The sequence below is a fragment of the Nilaparvata lugens genome, chromosome X, assembly GCF_014356525.2.
Source record: "Nilaparvata lugens isolate BPH chromosome X, ASM1435652v1, whole genome shotgun sequence".
NCBI classification, from domain to species: Eukaryota; Metazoa; Arthropoda; class Insecta; order Hemiptera; family Delphacidae; genus Nilaparvata; species Nilaparvata lugens.
In genome coordinates, this window is record NC_052518.1 from 5,348,356 (window position 1) to 5,372,661 (window position 24,306).

The following is a 24,306-nucleotide window of genomic DNA, read 5'->3' on the forward strand; positions in this document are numbered from 1 at the left end:
AACAGTGAAAATAACAATTTAATAAATATATAATATAAATTGACTAAAATATAATTTATTATAAAAACAAGTGCAGAAATTAGAATGTTATACCATAGAGGGAAGATAGCACGAGAAAAAGTCGCATGGTATAGGCCGTTTATGTTGCAAATGTCACTGTTAACTCAAGCTGATACTCCTAGTACTTATTTTTTGTAAAGTCATGTGACGCTGGTAGTCTCTCATACAGTGCAGTTCTTACACTATCGCTACAAAAACGAACAATAATAGACAGTAGTCGACAGTAATCGGCTTGAAATTTGGTACATAAACTACCTATACCATGGGATATCTTCTTATATCTCTATGGTAATACACTTAGAACGTATAAGATTCTATAACCGCATTCTATACTTTCTGGCTACAAGTTATACCTGATTATCCATAGTGAAATCCGTTGTCATATATTGATTGAATAAGGAGCAATGGCTTCATCTGTAAGGAAAACTTACAGTTAAAAGTGAACCTTACTATAGAATGTATCGATCATAACAGTATATCCTGAATCACCAAACAGATATCCCACAAACCTGAAATTTTTCCAACTACTGTAAAAAAACGAATTTGGTATTCTGAAAAAATCCGTGAAATATCCGTCAGATATTTGCTCCAGACATCTAAAAAAACAGGTTTTCCAAATTCGCGGTTCGTCTTTCTTATATAATTCATACCGCTATTGGAAAACAGGTTTGCATGAACAGGAAATTGCATTTATTTCCGTGGATATTTTGTCATTGGATTTAGTTAAAGAGGAGTCGCATTTGACACGATGATTAGAGAGACTACTCATTCATATATAAAACATATATATATATATATATATATATATATATATATATATATATATATATATATATATATATATATATACATATACAAAACAAGATATCTGTTCACAAGCTACAAGCAATTTCTTCTAATAGGCTAGGCAGTAATTAATTATTATTAAACGAAAATCCCAATTAAATGCTGTAAATCACCCCGAAGACTTCTGCTACTGCAAATATTGACAACAGGGTAAACAGCTAGATGAGAATTCGATAAGCGCTACTATATAAAAATTATTTAACAGCCCGGAACAATAATTATAACTTTTCATTAATTAGCATTTGCACAATTGCAACTTCCAATTTATTTCCATCTGTAGATAGGCAGTAATTGTTTATCATAGCTTTTAGCATTCTATTTCGGGAGGAAAGAGTATTTCATTGATTTCTTGTAAACAAAGTGTCTTACAAACTGTTGACATGTGTTGTTCTCATTATGTTCAAGACTGTACTCATTAGTCATTAGTATGTGATGGTCATTCAATTTATTTAAATACCTAGAGTTTATTAGCATACTTGCATTCATTATATTACACTAACATGTAACCCGTGCTCCTCAAGGTTCTAATACAAAAATCTGGTGTGGCGCACTGCTCACACAACTTTCCTTGCTCATTGAACTGTAAGCCCCATTCTTAAACGAGAATAATTTAGGGTAATAACATAATGACGATTGGCGGCAACATATTTGAAACTACGATCAGACTTCTGTATATGTGTATATAAAATTGTTTTCAGAGTACTTTTTCGTTTGTGTAAATATTGTGAAATTCGATGATTTTTTTTAAAAGTCGTCAAAACAGCTGTTCTACAAATGAAATATCTCGACCATGTGTTCTTTTTATGAACTGCTCTACCTACCTACCTCATGCACGAGAAGGAGGTTACAAAGTCCATCTCTCAAGGATGGGGTGGACCCCCCAGAAAGGAGACTCATGCCAGTTGATAGAGCTGACAAATAACTATACAGGGTATGAATTTGAAAAAAAATCGGTCAAGTCATTTTTGAGAAAATTGTGAAAAACATGGTTTTTTAGTAAATATCCGCCATTTTTCTCAAAAATATTACGGAGCTCCTGCAATTTTCCCAGAAATGATACTCATGTCAGTCGTTAGGGCTTATGAATAGCTATCCATGGTATAGATTTAAAGAGAATCATTAGAGCCGTTTTCGAGAAAACCGTGAAAAACATGGTTTTTTAGTAATTATTCGCCATTTTTTCCGCCATCTTGAATTGAGTTTTATTGAATTTCTTATTGTCGGATCCTCATGGTATAAGGACCTTAAGTTTAAAATTTCAAGTCAATCGGTTAATTAGGAATGGAGTTATCGTGTTCACAGACATACACACATACACACACATACACACACACACACACACACACACACACACCACACACACACACACACACATACACACACACACACACCACACACACACACACACACACACACACACACACACAACACACACACACACACACAACACACACCACACACACACACACACACAGACCAACACCCAAAAATCATGTTTTTGGACTCAGGGGGCCTTGAAACTTATAGAAAACTTGAAATTAGGGTACCTTAATTTTTTTTGGAAAGCAATACCTTCCTTACCTATGGTAGTAAGGCAAGGAAAGTAAAAATTGACAAACTGAAAACTTGAGCAATTTTATATAGGTCTATAACAAATCCTCGGTAGATAAAGAATCTATATGCAGGATTTCAAGCTGATCAGTCCAGTGGTTGAGACGTGATGATGCATCCTATAAAGGTATACTTGTTGGTGCTCTTGTATTGTTTCTCAAATTCATACTTACTTTTTCTTCAATGTTGTTTTCCATCACGAGCTGCTTACTATAAAATCACTTTTTGTTATTAAATAGAAAGACTATTGTGAGGTCCACGTTATAATGGCAGTGTTTGATTAGCAATGGTATTGCTATCCTTGTCTATCATTCGACGAAACGGATTGCGCTATTCCTCTCTCGCTTTGCTCTGTTGCCAGATCGTCATTTAACAATGTAGAATTAATAATTAATTGACAAAATATTTCATCTTAATTATGAAAATTCATTGTGAAATTATTGAAAAATATAATTTCATGCTTAATAAAATATAATTATACCCAAAAGATAGAGGTTAGGTACTTTTGTAGTTATGTTGTTATAACTCTTTTATTATGCAATATTACAGATATAACTTTACATATTATAAATGTAGATCACTCTAAGAAGTATTTTAGTAATTTATTCAAGTGATAGTTTGGACAATACTTGGGTATTGAATGCTCTAGACCCAAACAATGAGAGTTATGTGATTTTTTCAGTTACCCATATGACATATTTTTGGGTATAAGTTTTTATTATGCAATTTTACTGGTTATAAATTTACATATTATAAATGTAGATGACCCTAAGGAGTATTTTAGGTATTCTGGAATCTGTATAGTGTTCAGTGCAAAATACTTATGAGTGATTGAAAATTGAAAAAAAAAAATTCAAATGGATTTCAAATTTCGGATATTGGATCATATGACATAAAATTATTTTTTTGGTGAGTTCTATTTCCACATATAATTATTCTTTGGGATTTTCTGAGAGAAATGGTACATTATCTTATGTGCTTTGGATGTATTCCTACAATTATTCAAATGAACCTCTGCAAACATGCCGAATTAATAATTAATTGACAAAATATTTCATCTTAATTATGCCAATTATCCATTGTGAAATTATTGAGAAATATAATTTATTGATTATTGAACAGTTATGATTTTAAATATTTATAATTGAACATATTCATGATTTAAAATATGAACAGTTAATATTATATTAATGAACGTGTATCAGTTACCGTCTATAGAAGGCATTGACAAGACAGAGGATCGGCAACGTTTTCCTCCTATCTTTATCCACTGCCATTATAACATGGACCTCACTATAGCAGACAAATTTCTTCAAAAAATACTTTATTCACTCACTGTGACAATGAAATCTTTTGGCAGGTCCTTCATCTTCCTTACCTTTTTATTTTATTAAAAGTGTGCTATGTTGTAAGCCATTTATCTGCGTATAGGCCTGTATATATTTTAATCTGCATAAATAAAGCAATTAAATCAACTAATGAATTAATTTTCGTTGTAGAATGGGAGGATCTGGAGAGAATTCGGACCAAGGAGCACCAACCAGTCAAGAACTGAGAGAGATGGCCTTAGCCGAACTGAGAGAGAGCGAGTCAGTGAGAGTGCATGCCCTAAGCCAGATACGAGATTGGATCAGCAAACATCCTGACATCAAGCACTGTCGCACTGGTTAGTCATTACAATTATTATTATATTTTTAATAATTAAATTATTAATTACAATTATTCACTTTTCACACGTATAAATTGAAAAAAATAGAGAAAATATATACAGAGATGAAAACTTATGACAAATTGCATTTGTTCAAATGCTAATAAATAGATAATAGTTATTAAACGAATAAAAATAGCTAAACTTGGAAGAAATTTAATACGAAAATGAATAACTTCAAACGAATAAAAAGTTTGGAAAATTATATACCTTAGCTGGATATTATTTTGAATTCTATTGGGACCAGCAATGGTATTTCTTGTGTTTTGTATAATATCTTCGTACAATAATAACTTAATAATAATAAATACTTATATTGATATAATAATACTTGGATGGAGCTCAATTTGAAATTATTTTGCTATTCACATTAACAGATAGACATTAGGTTGGTTGAGTAGAAGTTAGAATGTACTGACTAGGAACTAAAGTGAGGCTCATGCTAAATTAATGGCAGTGGAGAAAGATGGGGAAACAGCGTTGCCGATTCTCTGCCTCGCTACTGCCTTCTATAGAGGATGGATGATACCGGTATATCTGATGTAATATCAACTGTTTATTAAGTTGAAATAAGAACTATATTGTCATTTCCACATAATTGTGGAACTGACAATATCGTTTTTAATTCACCTTAATATGGAAAAATTCCACAATATCTGTGTCCATAGGGTAAATTTCAACTGTTTGTTCTTGTTGAGTGAGAAAAGTATAGTGATATCTATCTTGATTGATGATTGACAAGGATGGCAACACCAATGTTAAAATAAAATACCACCACGATAATGTGGACCTCACTATAGCTGTAATAATGCAGCAAAGATAGAATATTCCGGTTTTAATATTCAATATATTGTTAAATAGTTATTTGTATATCTAGAGTGAAAAGTACGACTTTTTCTCCCTGTGGGAAAAAGTTTGAAGCCCAAGGCGAAGCCGAGGGCAACAATTTTCCCGAGGGAGAAAACGTATTTTTTGCTCGTGATGTACACAACATTTTTCCTCCATCTACATTTTTTTATAGAAACTGCAAATAATATCATTTTAATAACTCACATATTGGTGACAATGTTTCCTAACAACATAACCTAAAATCTGAAACCTAAAAACCGGTCGTCTGATTGGCACTGCCGATTGCGCTATCTATCTGCGAAAGTTGTAACAATTATATCAGATGGGCATCTACCAAAAATGGCTGATTCCAGATCACGCGGTTCAGATTTGAATTGCAGATCAAAAATATTTGTTGACTGGTATTTTGAATAGAATAAAATATTTTTAAAATTGTATAAATTTTTATCGTCTACTAATATTAAGAATATAATATCATAGAAACATATATTTCATGAGTTGATCAAATTTCTGGTTGTGGTATTGAATTCAGTTGACTCAATGACAGACACCTCTATTATGCTTTCTCATCTGAGCTTAGACCTTCTAACCTATTACAATATAAGTTTTAAAATAGAGATGCTTCCCATGTTATTTGGAGTCACTTTTCCTCCCTAGGGAGTTTTTCTGTTTTTTACTACCGAGAGCGAAAAAGTGACACTTTAGTATTATGTTTCAGGGAGTAAAGTAAGTACTTTAGACAGTAGGTGGAGGAAAATTAAATTTAATATTGTTCTTCTTCTCCTTTTTTTCCATGATTTACGTGAAAATAATAATTTGTCACCCTAAAAAAGATGTCTCTATCCGTGAGAATCAATTGCTCTATTATATTTTATTGAAATAGAATTTCAATTTTCAATTGAAATATGTTCCACAGACTCTCCATTCTTGCTACGTTTTCTTCGTACAAAGAAGTTCAGTGTGCCACAAGCTCAAGAGATGTTAGAGCGATACCTCATTATCAGACAAATGTATCCAAAATGGTTCCATAAATTGGATGTGAATGACCCAGCTATATCAGAGATCCTCGACAGTGGGTAAGTGCAATACTTACAACTTTACAACTTATTCATTCATTTATTTATTCGTTGATATAATTACGAATCTATGAATATGATCGGGATAGACCAACAGGCATAGCCCAAAACTATCCTGTTCCCAAATTTTGATAAATGATGAAATGTCCGAAAAAATAGGTTATGTTCTTACTGAGGAAATTTAAAGTTCAAAGTTCTGTCCAAGAATATATATTAGCTGGAAATTTTGAATTTAGAATGATTAAAATACCAAATTATAGTCAAATTTTGCACTTAATATCACCGCACTTTGAATAAATTAAGTTATTTCAGGAAATTTTGAAGCCAAAAATATACACACATCTTTCAACTAGGCACAGCTGTTACAAACTTATCTACTTTTCAACCAAACTTTCATTCAGAACCTACATGTAAATCTACACGAATACGTCATAAATATAAGAGAAGAAAAATATGACAAAAAAGTTAAAAATTATAAGAAAAATTAGAGTAATACATAATTTCATATTTCTTCACTTCAATAACTAATCTGATTTCTGTATTTCATTTGTATTTCAATATATATTTTTGAAAGCGGGCGGTTAAAGAGGTGTTAAGAGATTCAGGGACAGATACTGTAAAGTTGTGAGGAATATAAAATATATGGATACAAAATATTAGTAAAACACTTATTGACATATGGGCTGCTTTTAAATTAATAAAACAAAATAAATCTTATAGAACCCCTTATTCTTTAAAAAACTTTAAAATAGTTGAACAACTAGTTTCGGTTTACACCATCTCCACAAAATGATAGAAAATCAGAAAATAAGGAATATATTTGTGTTCCATACAACACTATTCTCAATAAGGCAATTAGGAAGACGTTCGTAAAAAAAATTTATTTAGGATACAAAACAACAAATAATGCTTTTGATATAATGAAGAAGATTTCTAATAAAAAAATACAACAGGAAAAATTAAAAAAATCAGGCGTTTATAAACTGGAATGTAGTAATTGTGAAAAATTTTACATTGGTCAAACACGTAGATGTTTTCAAAAAAGGTTCAATGAACATATTCAGGCTTTAAATTCAAAAAAATACTACTCAAAAATCAGCGTTTGCTGAGCATTTAATTGAGAATAATCATAATTATATCAATATAAATTCTAATATGAAAATATTAAGCATTGGTAGTGAAAGTAATAAATTGAATGTAAAAGAAGAATTTTATATTTATAAACCTGCAAAATTGAATAGGAATAATTTAATAAATATAATCCAATTTGACTTAAATAATCCTATTTTGATAAAATTAAAAGTGAATAAATAACATTTAAAATTTTTAAACATAAATTTAAATTTAATAACTTTTACCAGAAATAATTAGTCATATGAATTTAAACATATGTTCGTTTTATATCAATTAGTAAACAGTTATTGAATTTTATTTTATTTTAGAACCTGAAGATGGTGTAAACAAAAACTAGTTGTTCAACTATTTTAAAGTTTTTTAAAGAATAAAGGGTGCTATAAGATTTATTTTGTTTTATTAAAATATTAGTAATAACTCTTTAGCAAATGTGAGTGTTTATTTCAATTAATATAACAAACTCAACTCTTTAGGCAGCTGATAGTATTATAAATACAACATATGCTTAAAATCACAGAAACCATATTTTTACCAAGGAAAAATGCAAATTAATTCAAAAAGTAGAAGGATTCCGCAAAAATAAAAGCGCTCACAAGTACCCAGGCTTATATTAAAACATGAATTCTATCTCCAAAATTTGAAGTTTATTGAATGAAAAAGACTAAGAAATTGTCAAAAACCACAGATTTATTGATACTTAGAAAGACTGGTTTCGGTTATTACACCATTGTCAATCTCTGAGAAACTTATCGGAGTTTATCAGAGATTGACAATGGTGTAATAACCGAAACAGGTCTTTCTAAGTATCAATAAATCTGTGGTTTTTGACAATTTCTTAGTCTTTTTCATTCAATATGAATAATTACCACAATATCAACTTCTCAACTACACAAAAAAAGGAAGTTAAGCCTTTCTTCAATTCAATAACTAAACTGATTTCACTATTCTATTTGTATTTGAATATCTCCTTTGAAACCGGGCGTGTAAAGAGGTGTTAAGAGATTCAGGGATAGATACCACATTTCAATCAAGGAAAAATACAGGGTTAATTCTAAAATAGCCCAGTCAACAAAGTGTTGTAGAGGGAAAAGTTTGGAAGATAATTTTTGACCCCGCAGTTCTGTTTAGGGTAGTGAGGAGGTAAACATAATATCAAAAGTCCCCACCCCTACACCCTGTGCTAAGCCACCCCCTTAGCACACATTGAATCCGCTATAACATCAGAAGGAAAACATTAAATAGTGGAATAATACATCAAATTAAAGAGAAAACAAAGCTCTACAAATCTACGGTGAGCATTCATTTTCACGATGCATTGTTGGAGAGTTGTAGGCCCTGAAACATCAAAAAATAGGATCAAAAGCTGTTATTTTAACAATTTAACACTTTTAAGAGAGCATATCTCGAAAACTGTTGGAGATATCACAAATCACCAGAGAACAAATATTTTAGAGAACTTATCAAGCTTCATAGTCATGTCGGTTGAACGCATTTTTCTAAAGATATGAGCGTGTAAGCAAAACATTGAAAAATGCAACTTTTAAACCACCCTCATTCCTTTAGCACAAGAGATAGGGATGGAGACTTTTGATATGTTCACCCCCTAATTGGTCCCAACAAAGCTGCAAAGTCAAAAATTGTGTTCAAAACATTCTCTCCAAATTCCTTTGTCAATTGGTCTATTTTTGCATAACTGAAGATCTCACACTCAACACTGAAGCTGCTGCAACAGTCGTGGGGATGGGCGTAAACTTGTGAAATTATACATCAAATTGAAGAGAATTTGATGCTCTATAAGCTCATAATCAGCATGGATTTTTCCCATCGATATTCAAAAAGTTATAAGAGCAAAAATAGCAAAAAATTAAGGGAAAATGTGTTTTTTCAAAAATGTCACATCTTTTAGAGAGGATATCTCGGAAAGTGAAAGAGATTTATAGAAAAAGTTGGTGGATCAATCTTGTAGGAAACTATGTAAGCTTTAATTTCTTATAGAATAGTCATATCTGTAAAATGCATAGTTTTCGAGTTATATGCGAGTAACCAAAAAATGGTACCTTTGTACCACCCCCACCTCCTTAGCACAGGGGGTAGGGGTGGGGACTTTCGATATGTTTACCTCCTCACTACCCTAAACAGAACTGCGGGGTCGAAAATTGTCTGCCAAACTTTTCCCTCTATACCCATTTTTGAGCATTTATTGCCTGGAATGATTACGCAAAAATGAGCGCTCACAAGTACCCAAGCTTCTATTCAAACAATATGAATTTCTATCTCCAAAATATATGTATCTTGATTATCACAGTATAAAGCTTTTGAATTTGGTGCGGACGGTTGAATGCTTTGAAGCCGAGGCTTTGTTTGCTAGTACGAAGTTTCGCCCTCCATGAATGTTCATGGTTTCAACTTTGATTTTCAAAGTTAGGGGACCCCGTTCATTTTCTCAATGTTCTATGACACAATATCACATAGTAGCAATACTACTTCAGTATCTGATGAAGTTTCGAAATATTGATTAAAGTTATTGACTTTCATCTATTTCATTATTCATGACGAACTGCAGGACTGCAAGTAATAATTCGTTTTTGAACTATTTTCAACGACTCTACAGTCTATATCTTTGAATATTAGTTACCGTATTAAAACTATTACCTACTCACTGCGGAGCGCTTCCGGATTTTTAGGGCCGTTTGCAAAGTGTAAGTTTAAGCTAAAGTTTAAACCAAATCTGGATTTTTTTCGGTTTAAACTAAAATTCCCTTTGCACAGTATCAGTTTAAACTCTGTATTGAGTTTAAACTCTTGGAAAGTTTAAACCTCCAAAGCAGGAGTATTAAACCAAATAATTTGGATTGATTTGACATCTGTAAAGATTTGATGGGGGAACAGCTGATAGTAAATTATTTGTACGGTTGTTTTTAATGCTTCTGTAGACGATAATAATTATTATTAAGGTTATAGTGAATCATTATTTGAACGTTAAAAGGATTATTATGGAGGAAATGATAGAAGTTTTCAGGATGAAGATGACTGAGAGAAATTTTGAAACTGAGAAAAATTGGGCAAAAAACTAAACATTTAAATATCTGGGATGATATAGTATATTTCGCACCTAGAGCAGAAAATGAGATTTTTCCGGCTCGAAATCGGTTTTCAAGTCCGAGGCCGTAGGCCGAGGACTAGAAAAGATTGAGAGCCGGAAACACATTTTTGCCCGTGGTGCGAACGCTATTTTTAGCCACACAGAAAATTAAAACAATATATATTTATGAGAATAATTGTTTATTAGGCACTTCCGAAAGCAAAACTGGAAGGTCATAGCTCTAGCAAATCTGAGGTAATCTGAATATCAGAAAATTGTCCAAGTATTTTTTTTCTTTTATTCTGATTTGTCTAAATAATCTAAAAGATTATGTTTAATTATGTTTAATGTGGGAGGTTGAGTTTATACTTTTTTATTCTTTCAAACGACAATAAGATGATATTATTATAAATGTTTTGATTCTTGAATAATAAAACACAAATAATGAAAAGTTTTTTGATCAGCTGTTTTAGCACACTTGAAATTTGGCCAATCTGAATGTCAACGTCAACAATGCTTGTTGTCGTCGACTGCGGAAGTTTAGGTTAGAAGTTCTATCCTACTCTGAAAATCGAATTTGAATAGTTTATAATATCTCATTTGTATTTCATTCATCCAAATAAAATGAAGTATCTATTGCAAAATACTTTATTCAATTCTAGAAGCATAAACTGATTCCGTTTCATAAACTATTTTGTAAACACTTTCACATCAAATCAGAACAGCTGACTTCAAGGTTATTTTACAGCCCTAGGGCCGTAAAAATTTTACCGGCCTGGTCAGAAAACAATCACTTTCGGCCTCCATATGACGCACGAAAACCAGCTCATTACATCCAAGTGGGGCGAAAAAGAATTTTTTGAACGGTTTTGCTTGAGTAACGCAACTGCCAATTTAGTATTTGATTGAATAAACCACTTGATAGAAAATAAGACAGTTTTTAAGAGTAGTCTTTCATTAGAAAACATGTTTTTAGTAACACATAGGCCTAACTGAGATATTTTGCTTTTTTGAGATTTTTAATGAACGAGGAAGACCGTAGTAGATTTCAGCGTAACAAAATCACTTCTTTATCTCACATTCTAAAATATATTTTTTGGTGCCAACTAAATATAAGTTTGTATTTAATATTAATATAGCAATTCATCGCTTTTTGGAGAATTTATTGATAGCTTTTCTCTTTTATCACCGTACAGCTCACAGCTCTGTGGATTTTGAACGACGAAATATAACTCAATTTACTGATGGTTTTTGAGTAAATAAATAACAAATTTCCTGTAAAAATCAGCCTTTCAGATATTATAAATGATGACATTCTATTACCAACTTAACGCTAAACTAGTTTAACTTAAACTGGATTAGTAAATGCACTGAGAAAACCGATTCAAGTTTAAACTTTCAGATTAACTTGAAACTCGATTAAGTTAATCGAGCAATCTATACTGTGCAAACGGCCCTAAGAATCCATTTTCAACACTATAAGATCGAGTGTTGAAAATTGATTCTAAAAATCCAAAAGCGCTTAACAGTGAGTACTAGTTTTAATAACTAATATTCAAAGATATAGACTGTAGCGTCGTTAAAAATGGTTCAAAAACAGGTTATCAATTTATTGATAGAAATCCTTCTTTTGTTTATTGTTAATTTTTGGAGTAGCGGTTTTAGTTTGAAGGCATACTTTTTATGAAATTTCCTTTCTCTCTCCCATTTGTGTCATGTTCATTACTATTTTCCACAAGGACATTATTTCCTTGACATTTATTACTGCTGTCATTAAAGCTAGATTAACTTTAATTCTTTCAGATGTCAAAGCATTCTTTGGGTTCAAAGCAAACGATATCAATCAACTAAGAATATTATTAAGTTTTGTGTTTCTTTGAAGACATATTGACTATTTGTTGTGTAGTTGAGAAGTTGATTTTGTGGTAATTATTCATATTGAATGAAAAAGACTAAGAAATTTTCAAAAACCACAGATTTATTGAATGTTAGAAAGACCGGTTTCGGTTATTACACCATTGTCAATCTCTGATAAACTAAAACATTAGTTTATTGTCATAAACTAAAACATTACACCATTGTCAATCTCTGATAAACTAACATTGTCATAAACTAAAACATTACACCATTGTCAATCTCTGATAAACTAACATTGTCATAAACTAAAACATTACACCATTGTCAATCTCTGATAAACTAATGTTTTAGTTTATCAGAGATTGACAATGGTGTAATAACCGAAACCGGTCTTTCTAACATTCAATAAATCTGTGGTTTTTGACAAATTTCTTAGTCTTTATCATTCAACATATTAACTAAATTCATATACGACTTTTTGGAAAACTCCAAACTAATCATATTTACTCTGAAAAATACCCTGCTATTACGGACCCTAGTAGTCTAAGTACGTACTGGACTGTACTAGATAACGTCGTACTAGATCTAAGTTCGTACTGGATAACTAGATAACTTCGTACTAGATAGAAATTTAAAAAAGGGTATTCAGATATTTATTTTTTATTTCCATACAAGAGTAACCCTTACGAAAATAGATTATGGAGTGATATGATTTGCTATAATGAATATTTACTTTTGGATGGTCTGATACCATAGTGGTAGTTTCAGGAATAATAGTTCTTTTCATTATTCTTAGGTGAAATTGTGCGAATCTTTTATAACATCCGATTTAAAGTAGTACCACAGATCTAACTTGTTTAGTTAGTCTATGCTTTACTCTATGATTTAATAGTATTTTTCTTGATAGGTCACATTAAATTTGGTCTGTGATTCGTTACTATGCAGTTCTGTAAATTATAAACTTGTTAGTTTGTTTTTGATATGCATGTATTTTGCATATGGTGTTAGACCATTTTGCATTATTTTGCATCACTATGGTATTAGACATTGGAATAGTTATTTGTGCAACTAGTGCGCAAAGTAACAGTTTGTTGCACCGAAAGAAACGTTTACGCCCGAGCCGTAGGCGAGGGCGGAATGGTTTCTTGAGTGCAGCAGAGGAACTTTGCGCACGTATTTCACATTAAGTTTTTCCTACAGTTACCATTGAATATGAAAAGTGGGTAATTATGGGTAAAATTGCCTGAAATGAATCAAATGTTTTTCTGTGTAATTTTATTATTGATAAAAACCTTAATTTATTGTCAAATTGAATAAAAATGTTGTCCTTGGTTATAATATATAATTAATAAGGTGCTCGTTGTGCTTCGTTATTATTATGACGTGCACTATAGCAGCCCAGTCACTGTTACCAACTTAATTTTGATTTTGCTGCACTGGTGCTCCATATAACCTACTAAGTATTTTGCGTTGCCATGTTGCAAATCTGGAGTGCAGGAAAAATTTTTCCCGCACTAGAGCGGAAAAGTAATTCTTTGCGTTCTGTAATCAGTGCAGCAATGGCCACTTTTCAACGTAACTGTAGGAACAAAATTGAACAATCAAACATTTATTCTCCATTGTGTTAATTGTATTTGTTCCATATTATTACTTTCCCCATGACCAGTTTTAGAAGAGGATTCTTAATTAAATTTGGGATTGAATTGTGAATGCTGTTACAGGTATCTGATACCCCTACCAGAGCGGGATAGTGATGGTAGAAAAGTGATCATATCTTGTGCAGGGAAATTTGATCCTGTGAAGCATTCATCCACTGAGATGGCAAGAGTGCATAGCTTGGTGGTGGAGAGCCTCATGGATGACCCTGAGAATCAAATAAGAGGTATTTCAAACAACCTTATCAAATGTTTTTCGAGTCTATTCAAAATAGTGTGTATTACCTATTGTTTTGAAAAACGTAACTTGTTTTTCTACAGTAACTTACATGAGGATGATACTTGAGAAAATAAATAATGTGTATTTAAAGAAGCGTTCTTCAATTTGATGTACTAGCTAAAGTGAGGTCCACGTTATAATGGAAGTGGAGAAAGATAGGAGAAGAAAAACGTTGCCGATCCTCTGTCTTGTCCGGAGCTTATACAATTACCCGGCGCCTCCACTATGTAATGAGGTTAATATTTATGGAGGAATTGGGGTTATATTAAGTAAGGTATTGAGCTGGTATTATAGGGTTGTGAGAATGATTAACTAATTCCAAGTTGACTTCATAAAATTAGCTAGAAATTATGGTAACAATTTATAAACGGGGAATCGCTTGGCTTGCGAGATGTTAAATTGATCTAAGTCTATAACTCATGAGAAGGTACTAAAATTTTAAAGAATGAACAAAACAGATAATATTTTGGAGAACTGAATGATCGATTTTAATTAAATTGAAACTCAAAATGAAACTGGAAAATTAAATAAAATATTAAGAAAAATTTATAAGCAAACAATAGAATAATAGTTACAGGATTTGCCTTCAATAAAAATCGATGAATAATATATAATAATAATAATATTAGTAGCTCACTGAACCTGAAGAATGGTGTCTCGGAACAGAGGGGTAGAGCCGGGCCCGATTATCTGCTGTAGATAGTTGCAGGTCCCATCCTCGTAACCGACTGCCAAGAGGCATACATTCTCAGTTCAATTTTACTTGTCATGAATTTACATCGTCATCGACACTTTCAATTTTTAAACAATGGATACTCTCGGATTGTGAAAATTCATGTCAAATAATCGGCTACATTACAACACATAAGAGTTGATCCATATAAACTAAGCTAAAAAGTACAACTCATCTCAGAGATAACTTATACGATTTAAGAGAAAACTTAAGCAACTTCAAGGGCCGGTTTCCGAGCTCGGAATTTAGCTATGTTCTAGACTTTAAACAGCTGGAGTCAGAAAATTGGCTTTCCGAAGCGTAATGGCGTAGTCGCAGTATTTTTGATAATCTTCATTTTCTCATATCTATAATTGGAAACTTTATTCCTTGACGAAACATTCCAAAATAGCTGAAACTTTATACTATTTTCCCTTTATTTTATTCTGTGTTCAATTTTCTAGTTTTTGGAATTTAATTTAAACGTGGACTGTGACTATGCTCCGTTTCGGAAAGCCAATTTTCTAACTCCAGCTGTTTAAAGTCTAGAACTCAGCTAAATCCCGAGCTCGGAAACCGGCCCTGAGAGAAAACTTTAAAGATTGTTTTATTCTATGCTCATGTGCAGTACAGTTATGCACATATTATGAGATGATATCACTGTTATCCACAGGGAAAACCAATTAGCTTGATATATTTCCATTTTTTCAAACACTTGATTGATTCCCAACAATTGCTTCTTGAATACGGATAAAAAATTTCTAAATCAATTGTCTACCGTACTCGATACTATCTGCCCACTTATCACCTATTCTTATTATCAGTTCTAGGAATTGATACACTTGATCCCAACTTAATCCATCTATTCATGAATAACTAATCTTAAACTTGAAAACTTACTAATCAGAGTTAATAATTACAACATTTAACTTTGGATTAATTAATAATTATTAATCAGTAAAATTGATAATGTATTCTAAATAGAAATATCTGAATATTTTATAACAATACTCTTCTGTCCAGTCGAGTTCAGACAGAGAGAAAACTAACTAAAACTAAACTCTCTGACTCAGATAATCTCTCAAATCCATTTTTTACAAGCTCCATTTAGTCAAGATGTTTTTTTTCTGTAAAATAGCCAGTCTTGAGGAAATTATCTTGTTCCGTAATAGGCCTAAGAATCTTATCTCAATTCTTTCAAGATAGTGTTCCATACAATACACATGATATGATAGAACTATACTCGTTTTCAATATTATTTGTTCTTCATTGGAATAACAGATGAATTAAATTATTTTCATTGAAAAAGGAAGGAAATCTTACTTTGAGTGATCCAATACGGTTGATGAAAGAAAGAAAGAAAGAAATATTTATTGCCAAAATCATTAAACAAACTTTACAAATGTGAAAAATATAAAAATTTTCATATACAATACATTACAAAAACTTAAAATTAAAATATTTTCCATTTAAAAATCGATTATAATATTATCATTGGCGTTACCAGCAAAACTAAGTAGTTTGAGCGATGGCAACGAGTAATCAGTCGGCTATAATTAGTGGCTTGAGATTCAGTCGAAAATAGAAAAATATAATAAAGAAAAAAGAAACATATGGAATGTATGAAAAACTAGAAAAAAAAATAAAATTTCAATCCGAAAAGAAGAAGTACTAAGAGTGAAATACTAAGAGAGCAGAAAAACTAGAATGAATTCATAATAATTTAAAACTCAAAAGAAAAAGAGATGATTCATGTAATTATTAATCTACAATTCACTGTACATATGTAATCCATTTAGTAACATAATGTAATTCATTTGTAGCATATATGCAATTCCTTTTGTAAGTAAAGAGAGAATTAGAAAAACAATACAATACAGTACACATGACACAAAAAATAAAACTTAAACTCAGAGAGAGAAAATTAATCTGGGAGTATAGCCCTACTAACAATAAATTCAGAGGAACTGAGGAAGACACTATATGTACATCAAATTAAAATATTTTAGGTATGATATCTTCTGTCTTTATCCAGCTTTCAATTTTTAATTTAAGTGCTTTTGTAGGTTTTCCTGCAATGAAATGTTCTGGCATAAAATTAATAAGCTTTTTTGTTGTATAGTTATGATGAGAAATTAAAAAGCTTACTACACTTCGTTTTCTTCTTCTTTTTCTTTTTTTGGCTATATCTATATAAATTAGAAATCAAGCCTCAAATTTTGACAATCAATAACTTTTTTATGTGTGCTTCGAATTTGATGATTTTTTTAGTTGTATCTGTTATGCTCAGGAGCAGGTCTATGGCCTATCAAATTCATGATCCGACTTCAGGGCTCTTTCCTACGGTCCTTCAAAGATCACATGTAATCCTTATGGGAGAAGATTTGTGAGCTGGCAACACACAGAAATTAAAATCAGCTGTTAAAATCATTGCGTCATCCAACTGCACAAGCCTCCTCTAATACTAGGCCCGGCCTACGATATTGCAACTTCGCAGTGTAGGCCTAGAATCTAATACATGATTGGTGGAAAAGATCAGCTGTATTTTTAAAATCTTTTTCATCAATCATGTATTAAATTCTAGGCCTACACTGCGACGTTGCAATACCAACAGCCGTCGGTAGATAGTAGACAAGCGTGTGTGCTGCTCCATAACCGCCCATATATTTTATTCTGAACGCCCCGACTAATCCAAAATGACTGATCTGTGTATATCCATCCAGCAGAGCCGCCTCGGGTTAAATACTTACATGCTCTAAAGACATTGCTTTGTTTCGAATAATTGAGCTGTCTTCGGTGTTTAGAATTGGTTGATTTTTAGTTAATTTATTTATTTTTCCTACAGTTACGTTGAAAAGTGGCCATTGCTGCACTGATTACAGAACGCAAAAAATCACTTTTCCGCTCTAGTGCGGGAAAAATTTCTAAATCAATTGTCTACCGTACTCGATACTATCTGTCCACTTATCACCTATTCTTATTATCAGTTCTAGGAATTGATACACTCGATCCCAACTTAATCCATCTATTCATGAATAACTAATCTTAAACTTGAAAACTTACTAATCAGAGTTAATAATTACAGCATTTAACTTTGGATTAATTAATAATTATTAATCAGTAAAATTGATAACGTATTCTAAATAGAAATATCTGAATATTTTATAACAATACTCTTCTGTCCAGTCGAGTTCAGAACAGAGAGAAAACTAAACTAAAACTAAACTCTCTGACTCAGATAATCTCTCAAATCCATTTTTTTACAAGCTCCATTTTTAGTCAAGATGTTTTTTTTCTGAAAAATAGCCAGTCTTGAGGAAATTATCTTGTTTCGTAATAGGCCTAGGAATCTTATCTCAATTCTTTCAAGATAGTGTTCCATACAATACACATGATATGATAGAACTATACTCGTTTTCAATATTTATTTGTTCTTCATTGGAATAACAGATGAATTAAATTATTTTCATTGAAAAAGGAAGGAAATCTTACTTTGAGTGATCCAATACGGTTGATGAAAGAAAGAAAGAAAGAAATATTTATTGCCAAAATCATTAAACAAACTTTACAAATGTGAAAAATATAAAAATTTTCATATACAATACATTACAAAAACTTAAAATTAAAATATTTTCCATTTAAAAATCGATTATAATATTATCATTGGCGTTACCAGCAAAACTAAGTAGTTTGAGCGATGGCAACGAGTAATCAGTCGGCTATAATTAGTGGCTTGAGATTCAGTCGAAAATAGAAAAATATAATAAAGAAAAAAGAAACATATGGAATGTATGAAAAACTAGAAAAAAAAATAAAATTTCAATCCGAAAAGAAGAAGTACTAAGAGTGAAATACTAAGAGAGCAGAAAAACTAGAATGAATTCATAATAATTTAAAAACTCAAAAGAAAAAGAGATGATTCATGTAATTATTAATCTACAATTCACTGTACATATGTAATCCATTTAGTAACATAATGTAATTCATTTGTAGCATATATGCAATTCCTTTTGTAAGTAAAGAGAGAATTAGAAAAACAATACAATACAGTACACATGACACAAAAAATAAAACTTAAACTCAGAGAGAGAAAATTAATCTGGGAGTATAGCCCTACTAACAATAAATTCAGAGGAACTGAGGAAGACACTATATGTACATCAAATTAAAATATTTTAGGTATGATATCTTCTGTCTTTATCCAGCTTTCAATTTTTAATTTAAGTGCTTTTGTAGGTTTTCCTGCAATGAAATGTTCTGGCATAAAATTAATAAGCTTTTTTGTTGTATAGTTATGATGAGAAATTAAAAAGCTTACTACACTTCGTTTTCTTCTTCTTTTTCTTTTTTGGCTATATCTATATAAATTAGAAATCAAGCCTCAAATTTTGACAATCAATAACTTTTTTATGTGTGCTTCGAATTTGATGATTTTTTTAGTTGTATCTGTTATGCTCAGGAGCAGGTCTATGGCCTATCAAATTCATGATCCGACTTCAGGGCTCTTTCCTACGGTCCTTCAAAGATCACATGTAATCCTTATGGGAGAAGATTTGTGAGCTGGCAACACACAGAAATTAAAATCAGCTGTTAAAATCATTGCGTCATCCAACTGCACAAGCCTCCTCTAATACTAGGCCCCGGCCTACGATATTGCAACTTCGCAGTGTAGGCCTAGAATCTAATACATGATTGGTGGAAAAGATCAGCTGGTATTTTTTAAAATCTTTGTCATCAATCATGTATTAAATTCTAGGCCTACACTGCGACGTTGCAATACCAACAGCCGTCGGTAGATAGTAGACAAGCGTGTGTGCTGCTCCATAACCGCCCATATATTTTATTCTGAACGCCCCGACTAAAAACAAAATGACTGTTCTGTGTGTATCCATCCAGCAGTGCCGCCTCGGGTTAAATACTTACATGCTCTAAAGACATTGCTTTGTTTCGAATAATTGAGCTGTCTTCGGTGTTTAGAATTGGTTGATTTTTAGTTAATTTATTTATTTTTCCTACAGTTAGGTTGAAAAGTGGCCATTGCTGCACTGATTACAGAACGCAAAAAATCACTTTTCCGCTCTAGTGCGGGAAAAATTTTTCTGCACTCCAGATTTGCAACATGGCAACGCAAAATACTTAGTAGGTTATATGGAGCAACAGTGCAGCAAAATCAAAATGAAGTTGGTAACAGTGACTGCTGTGGCTGCTATAGTGAGCAGAGGTGCAACCAAGCACAACGCGCTAATTATTAGTATTAGATATTATAACCAACGACAACATTTTTATTCAATTTGACAATAAATTAAGGTTTTTATCAATAATAAAATTACACAGAAAAACATTTGATGCATTTCAGGCAATTTTACCCATAATTACCCACTTTTCATATTCAATGGTAACTGTAGGAAAAACTTAATGTGAAATACGTGCGCAAAGTTCCTCTGCTGCACTCAAGAAACCATTCCGCCCTCGCCTACGGCTCGGGCGTAAACGTTTCTTTCGGTGCAGCAAACTGTCACTTTGCGCACTAGTTGCACAAATAACTATTGCAGTTGGAAAATTATCAATATTAATAAAATGTCGCATCGCGCCTCCTCAGGTGTGCATCCAGCTAAAGATTGTCATGGGATGCATTAAACTATTTGGCGGTACGAAATTCGCCAGGCCAGCTAGTCCAATCATAATTATATGGGGTCGGCATTTCCTCCTTCAGCCTCTCCTCCACTAAATCCTGTCCATCTCCTCCCCGTGTCATCAAACCCTCTCCCGCAAATCAGCCCCAACTCTGTCTCTTCTTCACCTCATCCATGGCCTTCCTCGCCCTCCCCGCCGCCCTGATTCAGAAGCGTACTGCACTACGGCCTCTTATTGAAGTTTCAAGTTCAGCATTAGAACTCCTTCTCTACTCTTCTCCTTCTTTAACAGGACCGTAGACTTTTCTAAGCACCTTTCGTTCAAATACACTCAAACTGTGATTGTCTTCCTCAGTCAAAGTACATGATTCAGAGCCGTAGGTAACTGCAGGTCTCATAAATCTCAGGCTTGGTGCTTCTATTAATGAGCCTGTTCTTTAGAATACAGATGGAAATTATTGAGATATTGCATTTATTCAAATGCTAATGAATTAATAATTATTGTTAAACGAAAATCCAAATTAAATGCTGCCAATCACCCCGAAGATATCTCAGTAATTTCCATCATCTGTAGACATTTTTACGAATTAATTCTTATGAATTAATAATTATTATTAAACGAAAATCCAAATTAAATGCTGCCAATCACCCCGAAGATATCTCAGTAATTTCCATCATCTGTAGACATTTTTACGAATTAATTCTTATGAATAATAGTTATTATTAAACGAAAATCCAAATTAAATGCTGCCAATCACCCCGAAGATATCTCAGTAATTTCCATTATCTGTAGACATTTTTACGAATTAATTCTTATGAATTAATAGTTATTATTAAACGAAAATCCAAATTAAGTGCTGCCAATCACCCCGAAGATATCTCAGTAATTTACATCATCTGTAGACATTTTTACAACATTCAATTGGGATTTTCGTTTATTATTAATTATTCATTAAAGCATTTGAACAAATGCAACTGCCAATTTATTTCCATCTGTAGACTGGCTGGCCGCTATGGCTTCGTATAAAATGAGCGCTGCTATCCAGAGATTGTCAGTTTCGTGTAAGGGTAAGCATTCCTGACCGGCAATTACGAGGTACCGGGTTCGATTCCCGGGTTGACAAATAATGTTTAAATATAGTAGCGCTCATCGAAATTCCATATGGCTGTTTACCCTGTTGTCAATATTTGCAGTAGCACAAGTCTTCGGGGTGATTTTCAGCATTAAATTTGGATTTTCGTTTAATAATAACTATTATTTTGTTCTTTAGAAGCTTCATGCTGCTGTAAGGGCCAAGCGATACGAAGCGGGGTTTCAGGCGTTTTCAAACGGCGTTTTTAGAGTCGACGGGGCCTTGAGTTCTCCTATTGGCTGAATGGGCTGGCGTAATGGAATCAGCTGATAATCAGCCAATCAGAGAGCTTCCTACCCTGCCGACTCGTCTGAGAACGCCTGATAAAACCGCTTCATATGGCTTAGCCCTGAAGCTTCGTGCTTCTTCCAATGATTAACCTCTTCTTTGGAAGCCTCATGTTACTGTAAAGGTGCGTACAGATATACGCGCCGCGAACATGAGCAATTCATTTTTAATCAGCTGACTATATCTGTATTTTTACAGAAACGGTAAGATACAGATATAGAAAGCTTAGCATCAGCTGATTAAAAGTAAATTGCTCATGTTCGCGGCGCGTAAATCTGTACGCACCTTAATATGCTCTATTTCCAGAAAAATATTCTGTGCTTAATACTGGAACTCATCATACTGTAACAGATTAATACTTGAATAGAAATTTGTTTTGTTTTACTAACAAGTTTTATTTGCAGGTTACACATACGTTAACGATGAATCTGGCCTCACTATGGGACACATATGCCTGTGGTCCTTCAACGATATTCGCAACATGCTGCGGTGTATACAGGTGAGAATCAAACTATTGTAATACAATAGAGCCTCGATAATTCGGACCTCTAAAATTCGTAATCCTGTATAATTCGTAATGGAAACTAGGTCCCTTGAAAAACCTCTATAATTCGTAGTGGAGCAATTTATTTCGGTATCAAATTAGAACTTTTTTCAGAAATGGATAAGATTCTTGAAAAATAAATTGATTGCATTCTGAATGTCTTTCACTTACAAATTTAGTCAATATGTTTTGAAAATTTTCAATTTTCAATTTATTTTTGTGTCTAACTTCCATCTATCTTCCATTGGGGACTCTCCACCAATAAAAGTCCGATCTCACTATAGGCATCAAATCTGCATCACTGTAGAAATCAGAAAAGTCATACGAATTTTTGGCTTCAATGATTGATTGTGGTTGCCTGTGCTTAGTAACATCATGCCACCAGATCTCAGAAGGTTGGAGAAGAAGAACAAGTTCATTTCCCAGTTGCAACACATTCATGAGGATCTCCCAGTCTCTAGAGATTTGGCTAACCCTCCACCAAGGCGCCTCAAGTCAAGAAGATACTTGAGACTTGACGAGCAAGAGGAAATTAGAAGTGCAAGGGAGTTATGGAGACTGAGATGGTTGCAGGGAGAGGTCAGGAACAAAGGCCTTGTGGATGACCCTAATGACATTGTTCCTGGCACCCAGCTGAGACGTAGAGAGTGGTGTGGCCTTAACCGGTTCAGGACGCAGGTGGGAAGGTGTGCTGAGCTGATGACAGCATGGGGATACTCATCTGATCCTCTGTGCCAATGTGGACAAATCCAATCAATGAACCACCTAATATCTGAGTGTCCACAACACTCCTATCATGGAGGGCTGTCGGCCCTCCATGATGCTGGAGAAGATGCGTGTCAGTGGCTCCAGAACGTTCTAAATTCTATTGGTATTTGAAATATTAAGTGTAAAATTATGTTTTTCTTCTAATTTTGGCCTATGTATGCATATGCATATATATATATTGATTAATGTTTATATTGTATACTAGCAGTTAATCCATGCTCCGCAAGAGTTTGTTTAATGCACAAATAAATAGAATTTAGTTTTATAGTTCCTTGCTGATATTGAAGTACTAAGAACTGTAATAATTTACAATGGAAAAACGATTTGATTAGGCGTTCATCTTACGTAAAATTTGCATCACAAATTAAATAAATTTGTTTTGATTATCAAAATATTATGATTATTCGATTAACAAAAATGGAAATAGGCCTCAAACTATCCTTGGTAATCTTTATGCAAAAGATAATCAGTTCAGTAGTTGAGACGTGATGATGCGTCATTCGTGAATTTCCTGTCCCTTACATGTATAAGCCAGTTTTTTTAAATTATATTATTATAGATCAATATTGTTCAGCTTTGGATCTTGATTGTGATCCTCATATGCTGTCTGAAGTTATAATTTGTTTTCTTTGTTTGACAGAATTCAACACCCATGAGGCACAAGTCGACTCATTTCATCAATATTCCTTCTTGTGCTAACAAAGTGTTTGACTTCATATCATCATTGCTCAGTGACAAACTTCGAAAGCGCTTCATGGTATGTACTCTAAATAATATTAACTATATTCTGAAATTATATTGAACGTTCATGAGTACTGTCTATTACTATATATAACCGGGAAGTTGATGTTTGCGAATGACTGTATAAACTTGAGAGTCGTCAGGGAATTCATGTAGTACCGTACGGTAAATACCTTCCCAGGAAGCACGAAACGTTTTTCAACGTTGAAATTTGGTTGAATTTTTCAAAGTTATAAGTTCAACTACTTTTCAACACTTTTCAATTGAATTTTTTAATCGTTACATTATTCTTTAAGGATGTAGTCAACCTCATCCTCGTTTTAATAAGT

The 24,306-nt window shown here is 32.8% G+C and overlaps 1 protein-coding gene across 2 annotated transcripts in view; it reads left to right on the forward strand.

Moving 5' to 3' along the window:
* Positions 1-24,306, forward strand: part of LOC111050031 (clavesin-1) — a 48,714-nt gene that overhangs the window by 16,315 nt on the left and 8,093 nt on the right. For both annotated transcript variants that reach the window (XM_022336267.2, XM_039442294.1), the window contains exons 2-6: positions 4,017-4,183; positions 5,991-6,150; positions 13,945-14,105; positions 22,329-22,423; positions 23,877-23,993. In XM_022336267.2, the coding sequence (XP_022191959.1) occupies positions 4,018-4,183; positions 5,991-6,150; positions 13,945-14,105; positions 22,329-22,423; positions 23,877-23,993 (699 nt within the window). In that variant the 5' untranslated portion in view covers position 4,017. The remainder of the gene's footprint in view (positions 1-4,016; positions 4,184-5,990; positions 6,151-13,944; positions 14,106-22,328; positions 22,424-23,876; positions 23,994-24,306) is intronic.